Below are 23,684 nucleotides of genomic sequence, written 5' to 3' on the forward strand. Positions count from 1 at the left end.
CAAGTTTAAGAATTGTGAACTTTAATACCTCCACTCCCAAGTAAGGTGGACTTATGAAACTCTCTGTCTGGGGCAGTGATGCTCTGTATTCTTGGTGCTTCTGGGGGGGGGGGCAGTGGGAGGTCTTCTAGTGTCCTGGCCCCACTGATGGGCCTCTTGATGGCTCCTGGTTTTTTGCCACTGTGTGACAGAGTGATGGGCCACTGGCCTGATCCAACATGGCTTCTCTTATGTTTTGATGTTCTTATTATGACTTTATTATGGGTTGCTGCTTTTGGCAAACAGTGGCATGCTGAAAGCAATGTAATATTTGGTGGCAGGAAGGCAGAGAGTCAGGAATTTAAGGCCTTGGAGGCAGGCAGAGGAAAGGCCAGCCATGGAGTCCTACCTTCTGAAAGCACCAAACTCTGGATCCTCAGATAACATAGTAGATACAGGAATCATGAGATCACTCTACTTTTCCAGAAAAATACTGTGAGAGTCTACTAGACTTTCATTTCCCTCTCCTGGTACCACAGAATGGGACAGGCCTAGCACATGCACTGCAGCCACAAGGACAGTCTTTAGCACAAAGGGCAGGCAACTCCTTCCAGGCAATAGTTTTCACAGGCTTCTGGACGCTGTGGAAACGAGCCCTCATGCTTATACTCCAAGTGGGCAAAATTGCAATCCAGCATTGAAGAGGGTGAAATTTTGCTCCCTCTAATTGTTGGGATCACAATAGATGTGAGAAACACTGCAAACAAAGTATTCTTGGAGCATGTCTGATACAGTGGCAAACTCTGACAGGCAATGTGAAGCACAGCAGTAGCTTGCCATGTTACACACAGTGCCCTTAAAATACTGGGAATGCCTACTGTGAACCAAGAGCTTAGTGGCAGAGCTCATTTTTGAGTGCAGACAAGTCCCAGGGGTCAATTCCCAGCATGTGCAGATAGAGGATCTCAGATTACCATGCTGCTGAGTTAAGACTAGGGGTGTGTGTTCAGTATATACTGAGCCAAATAAATACCTGAAAAACTTACTGAAATATTATTCAACTTTTATTCAGGTGAAGCTAGAAGACTGAGTTGACTAGCAATGGTGCGAGTCAGTGTGTCAACTCTGCAAGCATTTAAACTTTAAATCCCTGCTAAGTTGACTCAGGCATGACTGCTGCAACCAGCATCAAATCCACCATACCACTTTTTCCTTTGTAGATCACTTCATTCCCTTGAGACGCTGCAGTCCAAACTGAGTATCCAAAGGTGCCCCTGGGAGCCCTCTCTAACATCCAGGGTACACTTCTCAACCACCCCCCCCCCTTTGCTGCCATCACAAGCAAGCCCCCCTTCCCTCCATCTACCCCCTGCAACAGAACCTTCCTGGGGTGCTGGAGGTCCTGTTATTGCACTGCATGTACCTCCTGGCCTTCTTCTACCACCACCAAGGGTTGGGAGGGACGGTGGCTCAGTGGTAGAACATCTGCTTGGGAAGCAGAAGGTTCCAGGTTCAATCCCTGGCATCTCCAAAAAAGGGTCCAGGCAAATAGGTGTGAAAAACCTCAGCTTGAGACCCTGGAGAGCCGCTGCCAGTCTGAGAAGACAATACTGACTTTGATAGACCAAGTGTCTGATTCAGTATAAGGCAGCTTCATATGTTCATATGTCTACCGGCATGACCTTCATAACCACCATCAAATCCCCCTTTCGCCATTGCTTCTCTTCACCTCCTTCCCCTTGCAGCCCCTCCTGTCCTGGGGGGCCTGGGGCCATTGCTACCAAACTGCCTTCCCCCTTCTGGCCACTCTCCAACACACATGAGCCACCATTGTCTCCCAGGTCTCCTAGGGCAGCATGACTCTGAGTCAACTCAGCAAGCATTTAAACTTTAAATCCCTTCTCCGTTATACCCTATGGGGATGGTCCCCATCAATGTTCCCACTTTTCCCTGTGACTCAAGGCAGCTTACAAATCATACTGAAAAGCATAATAAGGGTATTTTTTTCCTGGTTCTATTTTAGCTTACAGGAACCATTACAGTTAACAGGCCCCACAGGCGATAATGGAGAACTGATCGGGGGCATCTGGGGCTTCGGGGGTGGTTTTGAGGTAGAGGCACCAAATTTGCAGCATAACTGCTGGTGCCTCTCCTCCCCACCCCAGTTTCAAAAAGACCCTTCCATTGGAGGGGGAAATGTCTTCTAGTGGGCTGAACTAAAACTCCTAGCTAAAAATCTGTGCACCAGTACTCCAGAGAGCCAGTTTGGCGTAGTGGTTAAGTGTGCGGACTCTTATCTGGGAGAACCGGGTTTCATTCCCCACTCCTCCACTTGCAGCTGCTGGAATGGCCTTGGGTCAGCCATAGCTCTGGCAGAGGTTGTTCTTGAAAGGGCAGCTGCTGTGAGAGTCCTCTCAGCCCTTCCCACCTCACAGGGTGTCTGTTGTGGGGGAGGAAGGTAAAGGAAATTGTGAGCCGCTCTGAGATTCTGAGATTCAGAGTGGAGGGCGGGATATAAATCCAGTATCTTCTTCATCTTCTTCTTCCTAGTGCAGCTTAGAGGGAACTTTGGTCCCCCATAAGGTATAACAGAGCAGAATAAATTCAGGTTTCCCAGATATTTACCCAAATCCCAAATACAAAACTGATATTAGTATTTGGGAACATTCAGGAATACCAATATTTTTCAAGTTCAATGGACCTGAATCAAAGAAAAAAGATTTTTTCATACCCCTATTTAAGACCTCTGTACCTTGGTGACTCATTGCCATCCAGAGAAAATAATATGGAGATAACTGGAACAATGCTCCCACTTATTATACAGCGGTTTTCTATGTCCAAATTAACCCTATATTAAACATCTTAACTTTGTGAAACCGGGGACTCCTTTTCCTAGTATCTTACCTCCATTAGGACCTGGGTCAGGAGGCCCTAGGCTGATACCTCCCCAGGAACGTCCAGTCCATCCCCTCTCTCTCTTCACCCTAGCTTTTCTCTTCTTATCCCACTCATCCCGCCGACGGATGATTTCTGACTGCATCTTCTCCCGCTCTTCTGCACCTCGCTGCCCGATTGTCTGGGTCACTCCATCTTTTAGCACAGGAGCATTGAGGCCGGGCCAAAGGAAACCTGAACGTCCTGAGGACATGAGAACATGAGAATACCTGTCAGGCATGATGCAATTTAGAGCACAGCTCAAATGGTGATCAGGCTGAAGCAGTGCAATGAACATTCTGAGGTTAAATCTCAAACTGTGTATCAGGAAAAAAAAATGAGAAGAAATTTAGTTACAGAGTGTACATACCGATTATTTCCAATAGCCCCTTACTGTCTAGTCTGACAAAGTCCAAAGCTCAAGATGGGGCAGGACTATGCAGACAGAAGCCACCATCAGAGGAGTGTGACTTGCACAGAGGGAAATAGCTAGAGGCTTTAATTAAAGGCAAGTGGGGCAGGCTGCCTGGCTCTGACTGAGTGATTGTATGCTGCTTTGGCTATTGTAATGTAACTCTGCTCTTGTTAAAGCAGAACATGGGATCCGGCAGTTAATGAAACATGGTCAATATATTCAGCGATGTGGGTTATCTGCAACATTTTGATTTGGAAAACTTCCCAGAAAATTTCCCAATGCAAATTGATTTGGACTTAATCTAGCATATCTATTTGACTTGCATTTAGGTTTTTTTTTTTTTAAAGATGCAATGCTAATTTTACATGCTGTATAAATATCTAAAACGTGTCTCTCGACAGCCAAAAGTAGCAGATAAGGAACAAAAAATTTAAAAATGAACATTTAGAGAGAAGGTCTACCCAGAATCATTACATTATCCAGTGTGGCTTACTCTTAGGGAAGCGTTCTTAGGATTGCACTGTTCATGTCATTTTCTTTTTCCCTATGAAGAAAGGTTAAAATGCTTGAGGCTCTTTAGCTTGGAGAAAAATCAACTGAGGGGTGACATGATAGAGGTTTACAAAATTATGCATGGGATAGAGAAGGTAGAGAAAGAAGTACTTCTCTCCCTTTCTCACAATACAAGAATTTGTGTTCAATAAAATTGCTCAGTAGTCGGGTTAGAATGGATACAAGGAAGTACTTCTTCACCCAAAGGGTGATTAACACATGGAATTCACTGCCACAGAAGGTGGGGGCAGCTACATGCATAGACAGTTTCAAGAGGGGATTGAATAAACATATGGAGTGGAGGTCCATCAGTGGTTATTAGCCACAGTGCATTGATGGAACTCTGTCTGGGGCAAGTGATGCTCTGTATTCTTGGTGTTTGGGGGGGGGGCAACAGTGGGAGGGCTTCTAGTGTCCTGGCCCCACTGATGGACCTCCTCCTGACGGCAGCTGGGTTTTTTTGGCCACTGTGTGACAGAATGTTGGAATGGATGGGTCATTGGTCTGTTCCAACATGGCTTCTCTTATGTTCTTAGAGCATGTATGACTAGTTTGGATGTTTCCACACAGGGATTTTACTTCTGCATAGAAATCAGGGGAATGTCCAAATGACACAAGTGTTCATTCTCAGATGCCACCGAAGATGCCTGGTGCTTTGGGGGCTTTCTCTTTTACACCAGTTCAAAAATAAACCTGCTTTAATCTGGTTCAAATGGGACTCTTTAGTGTCACTGCAGTGGAGGATTCATGCGGACACTCTCTCTGTTGCCACTGTAGAGAGTGGAGGCTTTTAAAATGGCATGGAGTAGCCCCCTCCCAAGCTCTTTGAAAGGCTTCCCTCCCCGATTTTCATGCCAAGCAAGTCACTGTAGTTTTACAGTGTGTCTAGATAAGGGATGGGCCGATCTCGAATTTGCCGTTTTTGGGTAAACTCATTGAGAGGGCAGTGGCGTTGCAGCTACAGAGTTTCCTGGAGGATGCTTCCGTTCTTGACCCCCATCAGTCCGGATTTCGCCCGGGTCATGGGGTGGAGACAGTGCTGGTTGCCCTGGTAGATGATCTTCAGTGGCATCTGGATCAAGGCGGCTCGGCAGTACTGATGTTGTTAGATCTATCGGCGGCGTTCGATACGGTCAACCATCGGTTGCTGACTTGCCGTCTCGCCGACGCAGGGATTCAGGGGCTGGCCTTACAATGGCTTTCCTCTTTCCTTGAAGGTTGGGGACAAAGGGTGGCGATTGGGGGTGAACTGTCCCAGAGACACACGCTTGATTGTGGGGTGCCTCAAGGGGCGGTGCCCTCCCTGATGTTGTTCAACATCTATATGCGCCCCCTTGCCCAGATTGCCCAAAGGTATGGGTTGGGTTGCCATCAGTATGCTGATGACACCCAGCTCTATCTACTTATGGACGGCCAGCCTACCTGTGTCCCAGAAAACTTAGACCTGGCGATGCATGCCATGGCTAAATGGCTCAGACTGAGTGGATTGAAGCTAAACCCAGCCAAGACAGAGGTCCTTTGCCTGGGTCGTCGTGGCCCGGGAAGGGAAATCCCCTTACCAGCCTTTGACGGTGCACCACTGACAACGGCGCACAAGGTCAGGAGCTTGGGGGTACTATTGGAGCCTTCCTTGACAATGGAGGCTCAAATAGCAGCCACTGCCAAATCTGCATTCTTTCATCTTAGGAGGGCTAGGCAGTTGGCACCTTTCCTGGAGCATGACGATCTGGCAATGGTGATCCACGCAACAGTCACCTCGACGTTGGACTACTGTAATGCCCTCTACATGGGGCTGCCCCTGTGCCGAACCTGGAAGTTGCAGCTAGTGCAGATTGCCGCTGCCCGGCTGCTATTAGGGCTTCCTAGATGGGAGCACATCCAGCCGGGGCTCCGGAGACTGGCTGCCAATAATATACTGAGTTCGGTACAAGGTGCTGGTTATTACCTTTAAAGCCCTATATGGCCTAGGACCTGCCTACCTTAGCGACCGTCTCTCCCCACATGTTCCCCAGAGAGTGCTGAGATCAAGTTCTCAAAACCTGCTTGCAATCCCCGGGCCAAAGGAGGCCCGACTTAAGTCGACCAGAGACAGGGCCTTTTCAATCACAGCCCCTTGCTGGTGGAACCAGCTACCGGAAGAGGTGAGGGCCCTGCGGGACCTTGGGCAGTTTCGCAGGGCCTGTAAGACAGTCCTCTTCCGGTTGGCATACAACTGATCAGTACTTGAAAATTCAGAATAGAAGGCTGTAGTATGGTACTTTGGTAAATGGCTTTGTTTTACTGTTTTTACTGGTTTATTGTTTAAATGTTGTAAATTGATGTATTTTAAAACTTAATCCTATGTTAGAACTTTTGTGTTGTGAGCCGCCCTGAGCCGCTTTGGTGGGAAGGGCGGGATATAAACTAAATGAAATGAAATAGGAGGGGCTTCTTGGTTGCAGGGGGTCCAGGAGACGTTGGTGCTGCATCTGTGCTTTTGTGCAGATGTGACAGGGATAAGAGGGTTTGGGATAGCAGCAGCTAACAGTGTCGGAATGGTGTGTATCTCTGGATGTCATTCCCATGCCTCTTGCTGCTGCTGTGGCAACAGCATATTTCTGCAGCCCCTGTGGATGCAGCTTGTAACTCTGACACCGCTTAGCTGGACTGGTATGCACCTGTCAACTACCTTATCAACACATTTTTTTAGAAATAGTAATATTTTAAAAATGGGGCACCCAATACAATATCATTTACACTGAAGCAAATCCTACTGAAATCTTATAGAACAATGCATTTTTTTAGAAATAGTAATATTTCAAAAAAAGGGGCACCCAATATCACAATATCATTTACACTGAAGTAAGTCTTACTGAAAGAATTCCAATTTACTTCCAAGTCAATATGCTTCTCACAGCAAAACAATATCATGCCATCATTAAAAATCATATGCATCAATATTTGAACTAACTTATTCTGGCTTTTTATTTCATGGAGGAAACAAAGTTATAACAATCTCCAAGTCAATTTAGGAAGACTTAATTTGCCTACTTTAGGAACTCATCTACTTGAAGAACAAAATAATCCAAAATTGTACAATTTTTAATTGTGAAGGAAGAAAGCTGTCCCATCATATCTCAAAACACGCACCATGTCAAAACATGGTGGCTTTTCCATCCACATCAAAATTTGGAAACAAAGTTTCTGATGCCTGTTTCGGCTACCAAATTCCATTGGATAAGATGCCCCCCCCCCCAGCCTTCCCTAAACAATCCATACCATATGCTCTTTCTGTTTCTCCAGCCACTTTTCTAGGAGTAGCTGCACAAACCCAACACTGTCAGTGAAAAAGAAACTGTATTTCCTTTTAGTCATTTTTGTGGCAGGCTGAATTTTGTCTGAGAGGTTCCATTCAAATGAAAGTGAGCCAGTAAGTCTTCAGGTTCACACATTCTCTCCTCCCTCCTATAGCGTGCTGCAGCATGACCAAGGGTTTGGAGGGGCTTTCTTTCTTTTTTTGATATTATTTTGTATTTTGCATGTGCATGTGTGCGTGTTCTCAGCTTTCATTTTAATGAAGTCTTTAGCCCTTCTGCTTGTAGAGTTATAAGGCGATAAGTACAAGCTATTGTTGTAAGTACTTGTTGTAAGTCACCCTGAGCCTGCTTCGGTGGGAAGGGCAGGATATAAATCAAATCAAATCAAATAAATAAAATAAAAAATAAAAGCTACGCATTTGTCTCCAACCAAAAAGGCTAAAGATTTATTAGTTTTCTTTCTTTTTTTTAAAGGTGGAATCTAGTACATTGTAGCAATAATTATAATGCTACAATGACATAACCATATCGTTTTAAAAAATTCTGTAATGCTCAAGGGGAACACAAGCCATGAAGGGCTAAGCTAAGGCAAGGAAAGCTCCATTGCAACTGTGAATGCTCCTGCATTTGTAGCAGCAATGAGAGCTACATGGATAACTTACCTTGTGTGAAAGCAGCCCTGGGTTATAACTAATAAATACTGATATCTGTATCAGGCACATTAACAAACTGAGCAATGTTTCTTGCATACAAACCAGATTCCTAAAAGATTACCTAATGCTGGTTTAGAATAATGATTTATAGGCAAGAAACATGATGATTCATTAAAGTGCTCAAGCAATTTCAATTAGTTCTAAACCAAAACATTTTCAATTTCCACACTATGTGAAGGTTGGAGCTAAAGGAGCAGAGAGACTGGAAGACTTCTGAGGCTTGTTCTCCTAATGAATGAGCCAAGGCTTTAGATGGATCTGTAACTGGTTAACAGATTGCACCCAAAGAGTGCTCGTGAATGGTTCCTCATCCTTTTGGAGAGGAGTGACAAGTGGAGTGCCTCAGAGATCTGTCTTGGGACCTGTTTTGTTTAACATCTTTATATATGATTTGTATGAAGGAATAGAGGGAATGCTTATTAAATTTGCAGATGATATCAAATTGGGAGGGGTAGCAAATATGGTAAAAGACAGGGACAGGATGATCTCAACAGGCTGGAAAACTAATAAAATGAATTTTAATGGAGATAAATGTAAAGTTCTGCATTTAGGTAGGATAAATCCAATGTGTAATTACAGGATGGGGACACTTGTCTTGGCAGAAGTATGTGCGGAAAGGATCTAGAAGTGTTAGTGAACCACACACAGAACATGAGTCAGCAGTGTGATGCAGTGACTAAAAAGACAAATTCATTTCTGGGTTGTATCAACAGTAGTGTCCAGATCATGTGAAGTGATGGTATCACTTTACTCTGCTCTGGTTAGACACCACCTAGAGTATTGTGTTCAGTTTGGGGTACCACAGTTTAAGAAGGATATAGACAAGCTGGAATGTGTCCAGAGGAGGGCAACCAAGATGGTCAGGGGTCTGGAGACCAAGTCCTATGAGGAAAGGCTGAAGGAGCTGGGTATGTTTAGCCTGGAGAAGAGACGACTGAGAGGTGATATGATCACCATCCCGAAGTACTTGAAGGGCTGTTATATAGAGGACGGTGCAGAGTTGTTTTCTGTTGCCCCATAAAGTTGGACCAGAACCAGTGAGCTGAAATTAAATCAAAAGAGTTTTCAGCTAAATATTAGGAAGAACTTCCTGACAGTTACAGTGGTTCCTCAGTGGAACAGGCTTCCTTGGGAGGTGGTGGGCTCTCCTTCCTTGGAGGTTTCTAAGCAGATGTTAGATGGCTACCTGACAGCAATGCTGTTTCTGTGAATTAGGGAGATCATTAGAAGAAAGGCGGAAAGGGTTGCATCAGTGCTTAGTTCTTGTGGCCCTTTCTTACATGCCCAGGAAAATGGTGACTGACACTTTGGGGTCACTAGCAATTTTTCTCCAGGCCAGTTTATCTAGGGATTCTGGAGAGGGTGGGGTTTTTTTTTTTTTTGCTATCTTCTGGGCATGGAGTAGGAGTCACTAGAGATGTATTTGTGAGCGGAAAGGCATTTGTGAAGTTCCTGCATTGTACAGGGGGTTGGACTAGATGACCCTGAAGGTCCCTTCCAACTCTTTGATTCTAAGGTTTGTTCATGACTTAGGGATGGAGCCAGGTAACATCTGTGTTTGTAATAAACAGACTTAGGAATGATTTAATTTTTAAAAAGATGGCAATCAAGACTGCTAGCAGTTAGGTGAGATCATCACTATAAATTCTACAAAGAAAACAATTCCTAAACTTTCTCCTATTTCATTCATTTACCTTCGCCCATTATCTGGCCTCTGTTAAGATCCTTTTTCAGCTTTTTTTTAGTCCTCTTCCCTCTTCCTTTCCTTCCACTTGCACCGGTCTCTGCCAAAACTCCTTTCCAGAGTTCATCAGCTGTCACTGCAAGAAAACAGAGTTCATGCATAATTCATCCTGAATAATAATACATATCAACAACAGTTCAAGGGGTGGAAAATAACATGTTCATATGTCACTTAATCTGAGGTTTGTCAACCCAACTGTGTCCTGCAAAGCTGTTAAAGTGTTAACAAGGCAAGTTTGCATTTAATTTGTTTTGCAATGATGTTTATAGAATCAAAGCCAAGTTCAGAAGCTTATTCGTAGCCTGAGCTATTCCCAAGGCCCTTGATAGATAGCAGACTGCATGTGTAAGAATGAGCACATGCACATTCAATCCCATTAATCTTTGCAATAACTCTGAGCAGCAACCATCATCCTCAATAGTAGAATTCCTGGCAAGTATGATCAAAACATGTATGGCAATTTGGTCAGAAAAGTTGACTGTAGTTGAGTGACTGCCAAACACCAACTCACAAAAGTTCGAGTCTACCTTTCTCTCCTTCAGTCCTTACTCCCCTCTTCATCCCGTTGGATCCGCACCTTGGCTGCTGGACTGCAGCCCTTGGGCTTCCAGGAGCAGCTGCACAGGTTCTTCTGGCTCACCTTTGTATTCATTTCTGCCTCTCTTCAGCCAGGTCTGCTTAAGCATGCTCATCTTGGACCCTTCCCTACTGTGAAGCTACTAGGTATTACTTCCAGTTGCCTTTTTTGTGGACAGAAGGTATTTCTGAACTCAAATGCGCAGGTATCTTCTGCAGCTATGTCTACATCAAGGGCACATTAAAAAAACTGCTCCAAAGGCACCTGTGTACTTCTGACTCCCACAAGGCTTTCTCCAAGTGATTGTGGACAAAAATGAATTCTGTGAATTGGCCCTGAGATTTCTTCTAGCTGCTCAAACTGTCATTTCTCAGCTTCCTGTACAGCCACAGGCATACATTTCTTGTTCCCTTCTCCACCACTATTCATTCCCACAGGTACTCTAATTTTCCTCTAATTTCCCCTGGCATTTCATATTCAGCTGCCTTTCATTGTTTCTTATCAACAACAAAAATAATTGAGTCTAAAAATGCAGCAGTCCCTCTCTTTCTCCTTCTCCTATAGTGAAGATGGCACATGAGAAAAGCAATTCCTAAATTCACAGGCTGCAGTGACAATACTGCTAAGTGCTACTTCCCGTCTCCTACAACACTTCATACAGAAGCAGTACAAAGCCAGTACCCAAAGAGCATCGATCGCTCCATCTGTTTTCCAAACATCTGAGCTCTTAACTAGCTACAGACAAAGCAGAGAGCTCTCAGAGGGTTTTTTTTAGCACTGAACACATGAACATATGAAGCTGCCTTATACTGAATCAGACCTTTGGTCCATCAAAGTCAGTATTATCTTCTCAGACTGGCAGCGGCTCTCCAGCTGAGGTTTTTCACACCTATTTGCCTGGACCCTTTTTTGGAGATGCCAGGGATTGAACCTGGGACCTTCTGCTTCCCAAGCAGATGCTCTACCACTGAGCCACCATCCCTCCCCTGAAACCAATACATCCATGGGGCATTATTACTCATGGCCAGTGTTCCCTCTAAGCTGAGTTAGTGTGAGCTAGCTCACAGACTTTTAGCCTCCAGCTCACACATTTTTGTCTTCGGTCAGGAAGGATGACCCCAGAGCACAATTATTGAGCTCGCAACTTTAATAGCAGTAGCTCACAACTTTAATGCCAGTAGCTCACAAAGTAGAATTTTTGCTCACAAGACTCTGCAGCTTAGAGGGAACATTGCTCCTGACATTCATACATGTTCTGTACATTTCTTACTTATTGTGTAACTAGGACAGTTTGGTTCCAATCCATTTTAATTTAGATGCAAGCCCCACTGGGCTTACGTTTTAAAAAGTGCAATGAAAATGTACTAACTTATTTCATGGATAAGGGATTTTAAAGTGAGTGGTGCAGTTCCCCATTCCCAACACAGCTCCCAGGCCTCCAAGCATATGGAGCCCCCTCTTTATCACTTCCTAGCAGAGTTCTATAATCCAATCAGCACAGACAGAGCAGCAGTAACAGTTTTGTATGGTTATTTTATTTACTGAATACATGAAGCTGTCTTTACTGAATCAGAACACCTGTCTACCAAGGTAGTGTCTACTCTGGCCATGGCTCTCTAGGGTCTCAGAGAGAGATCTTTCCTATCACCAACTACCTGATTCTTGGATCTGGGGCCTTCTGCATGCCAAGCAAGTGCTCTATGACTGTGTCATAGCCACTCCTGGCTAATATTTACATGTATATCTCACTGTTCTTCCATTACACAGTTCTAAGCTGCATGCCCAAGTAATGACCAGACCTGCATAGCTCTGGCAGGCTGGCTGCACTTTTGCATCGTTAGACAATTTCCATAAGCCTTGAAACTTAATTAACTAAAATAAGATATTCTACACTCTCAATAAACTACATTCAAAGCAGCTTACAACTTCCATTAAAAATCATAATTAACCTATAAAATTAGCAGCACCGACAGTGCAATCCTGAGCAGAGTTATACTCATCTATGCCTAATGATTTCAATGGTCTTAAGAATGGATGGCACTGTAAAAACCAGCAGCATGAAAACAACTGTTAGGAGGAGAAACCAAATCCTTGAAAGCAACAGAGAACATAAAAAACACAACCAGCATAAAAGTGAGCTGAGGAACAATGTAGTCATAAAAAACCCAAGAAGGCTTGGAGCAACAACATTGTAACAGCAATATCCAATGCAAATGCTTAATTAACCCCCACCCCAGCAAAAAAAGCAACAACCCAATGACAGCCAGCAGATATAGATCAGAACAGCTGTAAAATATCCCAAACACCCACAGCAACAGTTATGCATGTTAAACCCTGCTAAATATTAAATGGGTACAAGACTGCAATCTAAAATGGGAAAGGCCCACAAATACTGCTGCGAGCAATATGCTGGTGTTATTGTTAACAAGACTCACGTTTATTGAAAAAGCTGCTTTGCCTGCGCTGTTCCACTGTCACATCATGGGGTGCAGAAATATAGCAATGTGCCTGCAAAGCACATGCCAACGTAGAATACTGGTCATGGATCCCAGGCCCTGGAATCAAGGTACAGCCTGCAGGCAAGAACACAGCATGACTATCACATGGCTGTCACCAGATGAAAGAAAGCTTAACTAGTTAACCAGGTTTAAGTGGTTCTGAAGCAGAGGAATAACGAGGTCCGCACAAGATTACTGGCTTGAAGCGAGGCTTACTTTTTGGTACCAAAAGGAGGACTCAGTCAGGCATGGGCCCCCAAAATGACTGAGATGCATTTCCCTGAGTGCATAGAGTTTTCTAGCAAGCAAACAAGTAGGCTGGCGCAAGCTTATCTGATTTCAAAGATCCTGCCTTCACAGAGCTCTTCCTAGTAAATTTCCATGACATGGCCCCTTCACTTTATCTATTTGCAGCAAGTCGCTTCTAGGAGGTGGCTCCCTTATCTAATCATCCAGCTGGGCTCACAGTCACTGGGTGGTGGTCAGTTTCTAACGGAAGAATTGCATCAGACACCTAAGTTTGAAGGCAAAGCATACTCTTATTCAATATGGCAATTATTATTAGGGGGGGGGTATCAATTAATTATTCAAGGGCTCCCCTTCAGTTCATTAACTGATCAGATCTGCACAAGTCTGTCTACCAATAGAACAATAGACCTGAAGGAAAGGCAGATGATGCCCAAGCATGTCATATCATCTTAGAAAAAGCATCTCTCATGTGCATCAAAATGTCTCTATAGCAGGGGTGGCCAACAGTAGCTCTCCAGATGTTTTTTGCCTACAACTCCCATCAGTCCCAGTCAGCATGGCCAATGGCTGGGGCTGATGGGAGTTGTAGGCAAAAAACATCTGGAGAGCTAACATTGGCTACCCCTGCTCTTTAGCATTTGTAAACTGTAGAGAATTCTTACATTAAAAATAATTATTTCTTTTTGAATCTACTGTTTGATTCATCAGGGACTTTTTTGGGATTGTGGAGAAACGCCATTTTAGTCAGTGGTGGTGCTTCATTTGGCAGGGGTCAGTAAATCCCTCAGCAGGCTTTGTAGCCTTCCCCTCACCCCCCCTCCCTTCCAGAGCCAAACCAACAACGCTAGGGGGAAAATCTCCTAGAGAGGCAGGAAGTGCTTTTGTTCTTGGCATGTGTGTTAGCAGGAAGAGAAGGGCAGTTGGAAGCCAGCGCTCGAGCGAGCATGTGGTGAGCAATGGAGGCTCCTGCCTGGGAGGCCCCCAGGCAGGCAGACTAAGTAAGTAATTCACAAGACAGGGCAAGTTTAGATCAGGGCCAGCAGGACACGTTTATAACACATTTTGTTTGTCAGGCTGTTTGCTGTGCGTGTGCTGTGCTGTGCTAACTTTTGAAACGCAACTGTTTTTGTTTTGTTTTTCTTTTCCTATCTTTTTCTCTTTTAAATAAATGTTTTTTCTGTTTTAAATACTGGCAATCTCTGTACCACATAGATCCCCAGACCGCTTTAGACCACGCTGTTTTTAAGAAGGGGGCCCCAGGGAAGGGGGAAGGCATGCAGTTGGATAAGGTGCCAATCCTCCAGGGGTGCCCCAAAGAAGCGCTGAGGTCTCTGTGAAACCCAAGTGCAGGGTGGCAGAGGACCTGGAGGCCTAGCCTCATAGCGGGAGAGGGGGATTGGGAGTCCTGTTCCTCTCAATCTGAACCCCGGGACTGAGCAGGTGGTGGCAGCGCGCCCAAGGGGCAGGAGGTGAAATAGCTCCCTCCAGGAGTTGGCGACTCAATAGGGAGCTGACGGGACCGGGTCTGAAGGCAGAATCGGGCCGGTTCCGTCACAGGGATCAATTAAAAAATCCAATCATTTAATCAGAATTACTCAACTACATATTGAAGACTTAACAATAAATTATCCCTGTAAGACATTTAGAGCCAGAAAAGCACTGTATTTGTGTGCGCATGTTAAGACTCTGTTAATTAATCCAATATTAAAAGGCAGGGGCTTGCATTTGGAGTCTGCAGTGAATAGTCCAAAGAGAATGCTTCTCTCATCCCCTCAATGTTGTGCTCACTGCCATAGGTCTCCTGGGGAAACAGAGGCTTACCTTAAGAAAGCAAAACTATTGCTACAGGAGCTGCAAACTTGCATTGAGCGTCATTTCCCTCTCCCTCCACTCAAGTGAAAAAGCAGTTTGGGGAAGGGAGGGCATTTTGAGTAGAAAAAATTACAAATGGGTACTGGTTAAGGAGCCCCTTCCTCAGTTCCTCTGCATCAACTGTATAATGTTTCCTCTGGACATAGAAAGTGTAGAAATGAGAAGTATACATTCTCCAGTTCCTCCTCACATAAACTCTTCTCTTTGTGAGCACAGCAGCAAGAGCTAAATTGGAATAAGTTTGCCAGCCTCCAAGTGGGGCCTGGACATCTGGAATTATAAATTATCTCCAGCCTACCAAGTTCCATTTCCCTGGGAAAAATGGCTTCTTTGGATGGTAGAGTTTATGGCGGGGGTGTCAAATTCATTTGTTATAAGGGCTGAATCTGACACAAATGGGAGTTTGTGGGGCCAAGCCATGTGTGTCATAAAATGTAATGCCAGGTAGCAGAGATATACATTTTATAAAGGATACAGATAAACACAAAGATATTATTTTTAAAATTAAAATACGAACATGCTTAAAATTCTTGTAATATTTGTTTAAAATGGAAAGGCGGGGGAACAGTGGAATTTGGTAATGCAATTTATAAAATAAAACATCAAAGAAAAAGCACAAGGATCACAGCAAAACTAAAAATATAAAATGTTCTGAGTTTAGGAAAACATGAAATGGCTGGGCATTGCAAGCTTCTCTCCCCTCCCCCCCCCCAGGTCTACTCAGATTGACAATGGCTCTCCCTTTGGCTGTGGGTACCCAGGTTACAGTACTCACTAGGCACCAGTTCTCAGGTCCATTCAGCAGAGACAAGCTGGCTCAAAGCATCAACCCTTTATTTGCAAGGAGCTTAGCAACTGGCCATAAATGCTGCAAAAATGAAACTGCTTGATCTCCACTCAACTGAAATACATTGTAGCACAAAGTTGCACAGAAAACATGGAACAGATTTTTCATTAAGGTCTCTGGGTCCAGATAGATCAGTCTTTTTGAGTGCAGAGACCTCAATAGAAAATCCATTCCACATTTTCTTTGATGCTTTGCAAGCCCAGCTGAACCAGGCAAAGACAAGGCAGAAGGAACTGGGAATGTGACTAGCAGCCTCTGAGCTTCAAAGAGGACAGGTGGGGGAGGAGGAGGGAGTCAATTGCTGTGGGCCTGATCAAAGCCCTTGACAGGCCAAATGAGGAGTTTGACAGCCCTGCTCTATGGCATTATACCCGGCCAATCAAAAAAGAGAAAGCTGGATTTAGAGGTGAAATCACCTACAGCCAGTTCTCTAGAGGATGATGTCTCCTGTTCCTTCAGCCAATCCTCAGACAGACTAGCCCACAAATTTTTTCTAAACTGATTCCAGAGGCAACCAAGCACTCGAAGCTGCCAATGGTAACCAGTAAACAGCTTGCTTTCCAGCTCGGTGTTGTCTATGGATACTGATGGCCTCCCCAAGGATGCATGCGACAGACAGATGGAGCAAGCACTCCGTAAGGACTTCAAAGCCTCTGCCTGGTCCGTCCGAGCCTCTACAGCAGCATCCCTATTCGCCAGGGCAATGCACTCCTGGGTCTCTAACTTAGCCGCAGCGGACAGCGGAGCACCCAAGGAGTTCAAAGACGAACTTAAGAAAATAACCCTGGCATCGGCTTTCATTGCCAACGCTAACCTGGATGCCATCCAACTCTCAGCCAGGGCTATGGCATGCGGCATGGCGACCCGTTGGAACTTGCGGTCGTGCACTTGGGAGGCAGACGCAGCTGCACATGCCAAGGTGGTGGCAGTTCCCTTTAAAAGGGCGAAATTGTTTGGTGACGAGCTGGAACGCTTCCTCATCAAGGATAAAGATAAGAAGAAGGTGTTGCCATCAAAGAAAAAGGATATCAAGCAAAAGAGATGCTTTCAATCCTTTCGAGACTCAAAGAAGCCCAATCGCTCTTCGAACTTCAAGTCCTTCAAAGGAAAGTGGCAGCCCAGGGGCAGAGAATTTAAATCCTTCTCTGGCAAGTCAGATTCCGGCTCCAAAGGGATCCCAAAAAAAGGGGGGTCCCAATGACTACGCCAATGATCTACATGATCATCCAGCTACACGAAGACCAGCGAGGCCAAGTCAGACACTGCAACGACCTCTCGGAGCCCTTCCCAATAGGCACAGGTGTAAAGCAAGGCTGCGTTCTCGCGCCAACTCTCTTTACGATCTTCTTTAGCATGATGCTTCAAAGAGCCACAGTAGATCTAGATGATGACGATGGTGTCTACATCCGCTATCGCACCGATGGCAGCCTGTTCAACCTGAGGCGACTAAAGGCTCACTCCAAGACAATGGAAAAACTTATCCGAGAGCTACTGTTTGCTGATGATGCTGCACTCGTCTCCCACTCAGTATCAGCTCTGCAGCATATGACATCCTGCTTTGCAGAGGCTGCCAAGCTATTCGGCCTAGAAGTCAGTCTGAAGGAGACAGAAGTTCTCCACCAGTCTGCACCCCAGGAAGATTATCACCCTCCCTGCATCACTGTGGGTGAATCAGTTCTGAAGACAGTCCAGCAGTTCAGCTACCTGGGGTGCATCATCTCCTCAGATGCCAAGATCGACAAGGAGATTGACAACAGGCTGGCAAAGGCAAACCGTGCATTTGGCCGACTGCACAAAAGAGTGTGGAGCAACAAGCATCTGAAAAAAGGCACAAAGATCAATGTTTACAAAGCGGTTGTGATGACAACCCTCATCTACGGCTCCGAATCGTGGGTTTTATACTGTCATCACCTGCGACTCCTTGAGCGCTTTCATCAGCGCTGCCTTCGCAGCATCCTCAACATCCACTGGAGTGACTTTGTGACCAACACTGAAGTCCTCAAGAGGGCGGAGGTTATCAGCATCGAGGCACTGCTGTTGAAGACGCAGCTGTGCTGGGCAGGGCATATTTCTAGGATGGAAAACCACCGCCTTCCCAAGATTGCTCTGTATGGCGAACTTTCCACCGGCCATTGAAATAGAGAGGCACCAAAGAAGAGGTACAAGGACTCCTTGAAGAAATCCCTTGGCACCTGTCGCATCAACCATCACCAGTGGTCTGACCTAGCCTCAGATCGCAAAGCATGGAGGCACACCATCCACCAGGCTGTCTCTTCCTTTGAGAACGCACACATAGCTGGTCTTGAGAACAAAAGGAGATTGAGGAAGAATCGTACTGCTACAGCACCAACCCCAAATCAGACTTTTCCCTGCAGCCACTGTGGCCAGATCTGCCTGTCCCGCATTGGTCTTGTCAGCCACCAGCGAGCCTGCAGCAGACGTGGACTACTGCACCCTTCTTAAATCTTCGTTCGCGAAGTCAAGCCGAGAGAGAGAGAGAGAGAGAGATCAAATCCAGATCATGGAGAGGTATCCCATGTTACTGACCGTTCCCAGGACAGTCAAGGAAAGTCTCCTGTGGTGGACCAAGGACCCCAACCTACGTCAGGGGAGAACATACTTCATAGAGAGGGAGATACAGCTGTTCTCAGATGCCAGCCTCTCAGGATGGGGGGCGACCCTCAACGAGATCCCCACACAGGGTCAGTGGACGACCAAGGAGTCGAGTCTCCCAATCAACCTCCTGGAGCTGCGGGCCATTCATTTGGCTCTACTACATTTTCAGGACCAGGTGGCTGGGAAGCATGTCCTAGTTCGAACGGACAGTATAGCAGCCAAAGCTTATCTAAACAATCAAGGGGGGTCCAGGTCCAGTTCTCTCCACAAGGAGGCCGGGAAGCTGTTTGAATGGGCGGAGATTCATTTGAAATCAATAAGAGCAGAACATATCAAAGGGACTTGCAACGCCAAGGCAGACTGGCTCAGTCGGGAGAGCATTCAATCGGGAGAGTGGTCTCTCAACAAGAAGCTTTTCCTAAGGATAGTGGAGCACTTTGGTCCACCGGTGTTGGATCTATTTGCGTTCCCTCAGAACCACCAGCTTCCTCAATTTTACACGTGATGCTACCACAGTCAAGCGAAGTCCACGGACGCATTAACATCTCCATGGCCACAGGACCTTCTATATGCCTTCCCTCCGATCCCGGTCATCCCGAAGTTACTCAGAAGGATCAAGCTACTGAGGGCCGAGGTCATTCTGGTTGCTCCCTGGTGGCCTCAACGTCACTGGTTCTCTTCAATCAAACAGATGTCAATTGCGGAGCCACTTCATCCACCAACTTGGCCCACTCAGACTTTAACTGGCGTTCAAAAAACTCCGGAAAAGGAAAAACCTTATCAGAAGATCGGTATCTAGGAAAAAACTCCGTGTTCCCCCTGGGTTTATTTTTGGGATTAGTCAGTGGGCTGGAAGACTCCTGTTCTTCAGGGGACACCTGGAGGTCTAGGGCAGACAGCACTTTGGCCAAGAGGGGTTGGAACTCTTCTGCCTTGAAGAAACGTGAAGAGGGTTTCGGAACTGTAATGTTCTCTATCTCCTCATCGGATAAGAATTCGCCCTCCTCCCAATCTCCCCCATAAGAATCCTCAGCGCGACCCTCACAAAAGGATCTTTCGCTCTCCATCTGATCACTGACCAAGGACTTTTTATGAACCCTAGAGTGGGTGGTGCCATCCCTGGATCTCATGGGAGGTGACCTGGAGGAACTGGATCTGGAGGACCCCGGTCTCTTACAGGCAGTTGCCCTGACTGCCGCCCCCACAGTCTGCCTTATAGACTCTAAAACTTCACAAAGAAACGAAGGTCCCATTAAGGGTACGTTACCCAAGCCCCTCTGGGGCTAGTAGGTCTGCGCGGCTTCCAGAGCAGGCTGGGTATCTTCTGTATTGAAGCCCTATATGGCCAAGGACCGGCCTACTTGAGGGGCCGTCTTTCCCCATATGAGCCCCAGAGAGCACTGAGGTCAGCAGGGAAAAACAAGCTGACCATCCCTGGGCCAAAAGAGGCTAAACTTCAGAACACTCATGCATGGGCCTTTTCCATCGCGGCCCCATGCCTATGGAACCAGCTCCCGCAGAAGGTGCGGGCCCTGCAGAGCCTTGACCAGTTCCGCAGTGCCTGCAAGACCACCCTTTTTAAGCTGGCTTTTACGGACTGCTGATTTATGATTGTTAAATAAAGGGACCCGCCAACATGATTTTGCTTACTGAATTGTTTTTACATGAATTGAACTGAATTGCTTTTAAATAATGTTAATTTTAAAGTCTGTATATTTATTATATTGTATACCTATGGATGTTGCTAGCTGCCCTGAGCCTGCTCCGGCGGGGAGGGCGGGATATAAATAATTTTTTATTATTATTATCCTGACTGGAGGTTGGCACCGGAAAGCTCCTGTGGCTGGAGCCTGCAAGGCTGCTGGTCCTTCTCATTTCGCGCCTTTTTGCGCTCCCCAAAATGGCCACCGGTGCTGGGGAAAAACCCTGAGGAGGAAGCCTCCTCCGCAGCCGGAGAAGACCAGTGCCGCTTGCGTCCGCTCTTCTCCGCCTTGCCCCTACAGGGCACGTTGCCGGTAGCCGAGGCAAGCCCAGCGGTCATGCCGGCTCCGGCGAGTGGGCTCTCGGCTCTGGGCCACGCGTCAGGAGCCAGGCCGTCGTCCATAAACGCATATCTCGCCCGCCGCGCCATTCGCCTCCTCTTCTTGCCGCGGCTTGAGTTTCGTGCCGGGGCCGCCGCCGTGCCGCTCCTCGATAGAGTAAAGGAAAAGCGGGGGGGGGGGGCGGAGAAAGGAATGCAGAGGAGGCTGAAGAAATAGAATGGGGAAAAGAGACAGAAAAGCTGGAGAAGTTAATTGCTAGAAGCAAATAGCCAAGGTAAGGAGGAAGAAGAAAAGAATTTTTTTTTTTTACAAATAACAATGAAAGATAAATGCTTGCTCACCCTGTCAAGGCAGGAAATAAACTGAAGGAAGGGTGGTTCCCACAGCCACAGGAAGAGGAAGTTTTTAAGATTCCTGCCTCCCTGATTGGACGGTGGGAAACACCCAAGATGTCCTCCGCCTCTTAGGGAGAACTGGGTTTGATTCCCCACTCCTCCACTTGCACCTGCTGGAATGGCCCTGGGTCAGCCATAGCTCTGGCAGAGGTTGTCCTTGAAAGGGCAGCTGCTGTGAGAGTCCTCTCCAGCCCCACCGACCTCACAGGGTGTCTGTTGTGGGGGAGGAAGATAAAGGAGATTGTAAGCCACTCTGAGATTCGGAGTGGAAGGCAGGATATAAATCCAATATCTTCTTCTTATATCCACCGTACAGTATCACTGGATGGGGTGGACAGACGGTTACGGTCTTTGTAAGACATGAGGAAACTCCAAATCTTAAACTTTTTTTTTAACTTCTATTTAAAATTTTTATTTAGTTTAGCTCAACACACAAGTTACATTTTTCCAAGCACCAGTGACTGAGGAAATCAGAAATTACAATAATAGGGATAGAAATTATTATTTGGTGAAAAAAAATTATGTTGAGAGTTATTGTTCACCAGAGAGAAGAAGCTGGTTCCAGCAAAAAGTTCAATAGCAGAATAGCAAACAGGAGGCAGAGATAATGGCACTCAATAACTGTTCAATACAGAGATTGATTTCAGTTGGATAAGAATGGGCAAATACATAGAAAGAAAATCAGAGGCAGAAACAGCTGCCAGATGATGAACACAGAAGTTACAAATACTAGGGATTCTAAACTAATTTCAGGACTGCTCACACAGCCAAGCATCCAATAATCACTATTTTTAGCCCTAACTGTGGTTGTCAACCAGAGACAGAATGTAGTTAATTAGTCACATGCCTTACTATCAGTCAATTCAATTTAAGTACATTTTCATATTACCATAACCAAAAACTATAGCATTTTAAAGATCTCTGAAGAGAGCCAGTTTGGTGTAGTGGTTAAGTGTGCAGACTCTTATCTGGGAGAACCGGGTTTGATTCCCCACTCCTCCACTTGCACCTACTGGAATGGCCTTGGGTCAGCCATAGCTCTGGCAGAAGTTGTCCTTGAAAGGGCAGCTGCTGTGAGAACCCTCTCCAGCCCCACCCACCTCACAGGGTGTCTGTTGTGGGGGAGGAAGGTAAAGGAGATTGTGAGCCGCTCTGCGACTCTTTGGAGTGGAGGGCGGGATATAAATCCAATATCTTCTTGAAGGCAGTACATAGTTTAATCAATGAAAGTCACACAGGAAGGTCATTTTTTTAAAAAGTATTATCCTCTTTTACAGTGACATACCAGAACAAATATTGCCTTAAAAATCCTTAACTCAGTCTCGAATTTAAACTGGAAATCATTTAAATGTATAGTTGATTAAAATTTGAAGACTTCACACCTGAAAAACTTATGAGAATCTCTCTGCGACAAAACAGTGTGTGTGTTACATACTACAAAGTAATACAAGGCACAGTGGTTTTATGCGATTGCTGGCTATTCTTGCACCAGAGAACACCTTTGGCCAATGCTTCAAAATCAGAACACTATAAAATTGGGTGGCCAGACAACTGGTTCCCTATCTCGCCTTCCGGGACCTAGCCACAGTGATCCATGCAATGGTCACTCCCAGGCTGGATTACTGTAACTCACTCTATGTGGGGCTGCCCTTGAACCTGACCCAGAAACTGCAGTTAGCACAGAATGTGGCAGTGCACTTGCTGATGGTGATGTCTGTGTGGGTGCACATGCAGCCAGTGCACATTCAGAAACCAACTGCACGGGCTGTCAATTGAGTACTGGATCCAATACAGGGTCATGGCATTGAACTTTAAAGCGCTATGCTGCCAGGGACCAGCATACCTATGGGACCATCTCTCCCCATATGTGCCCCAGAGAGCTTTGTGCTCTGCAAATCAGCATCTACTGGAAATCCCTGGCCCATAAGGTATCTGCTAAGTCTCAACCAGGACCAGGGCTTTTTCTGCCCTGCCCTCAGCCTGGTGGAACACGCTCCCATCTGAGATCAGGGCCATTCGGGACTTACTACAGTTCCACAGGGTCTGTAAAATGGAGCTGTTCTACTGGGCCTTTGGCTGAGATGGTGAACATTCAACCATCTTGACCTCCCCTGCTTACAGTAATTATTATCTGGCTAACATACTGTAGGAGGCATTATGAACTGCCTTGGAATTGTTGTCTTGTTTTACTGCCATCTTGTTTGACTGTTTTAATCTGGGTTTTTTTTCCTAATTTTATGAGAGCCAGTTCGGTGTAGTTAAGTGTGCGGACTTCTCTACTTGCACCTGCTGGAATGGCCTAGGGTTAGCCATAGCTCTGGCAGAGATTGTCCTTGAAAGGACAGCTGCTGTGACAGCTCTCTCAGCCCCACCCACCTCAAAGGGTGTCTGTTGTGGGGGGAGAAGAAGCCACTTTGAGTCTCTGATTCAGAGAGAAGGGCGGGGTATAAATCTGTAATTCTTATTATTATTATTATTGTTACTTTTTATATGTTGTGAGCTGCCCTGAACCCACTTGTGGAATAAGGCAGGATACAAATTTAATGAATAAAATAAATCATAAAGTGTCAGAAAAGCTGGCAAACTTGAGTGACCTACAATACGCTTTCCTTGCGTGGAGCTGAGTTCTCATGCTGGGAAATGGTTGAAAGAGTTTGAGATGTTTGGTAGCTGAGATCTGCCCCAGACCTTGCCCAGCAGACAAAATTGTACCAGGACTTCTCCAAGCTAAAACTACACACCTTGGACATTCCCCTTCATACTCCTCCAAGTTGGGTATATAAAGGAATGAATGAAATAAACTCAACTCTTATTTCTGAGCTTCTACATGCCACACACACACTTTGTTACCCCAATACAGGGGTGGCCAAACTTACTTAATGTAAGAGCCATATGAAATAAATGTCAGATGTTTGAGAGTTGCAAGACACGAATGTCAGGTGTTTGAGAGCTGCA

The 23,684-nt window shown here is 45.8% G+C and overlaps 1 protein-coding gene across 1 annotated transcript in view; it reads right to left on the reverse strand.

The window, feature by feature from the left end:
* Positions 1-23,684, reverse strand: part of MRPS5 (mitochondrial ribosomal protein S5) — a 69,941-nt gene that overhangs the window by 35,747 nt on the left and 10,510 nt on the right. Inside the window, exons 2-4 of the mRNA XM_060248375.1 lie at positions 12,646-12,783; positions 9,584-9,709; positions 2,884-3,117 (exon numbers count right to left, since the gene is read on the reverse strand). Coding sequence (XP_060104358.1) covers positions 2,884-3,117; positions 9,584-9,709; positions 12,646-12,783 — 498 coding nt within the window. The remainder of the gene's footprint in view (positions 1-2,883; positions 3,118-9,583; positions 9,710-12,645; positions 12,784-23,684) is intronic.

The sequence above is a fragment of the Heteronotia binoei genome, chromosome 1 (genome assembly GCF_032191835.1).
Source record: "Heteronotia binoei isolate CCM8104 ecotype False Entrance Well chromosome 1, APGP_CSIRO_Hbin_v1, whole genome shotgun sequence".
NCBI classification, from domain to species: domain Eukaryota; kingdom Metazoa; phylum Chordata; class Lepidosauria; order Squamata; family Gekkonidae; genus Heteronotia; species Heteronotia binoei.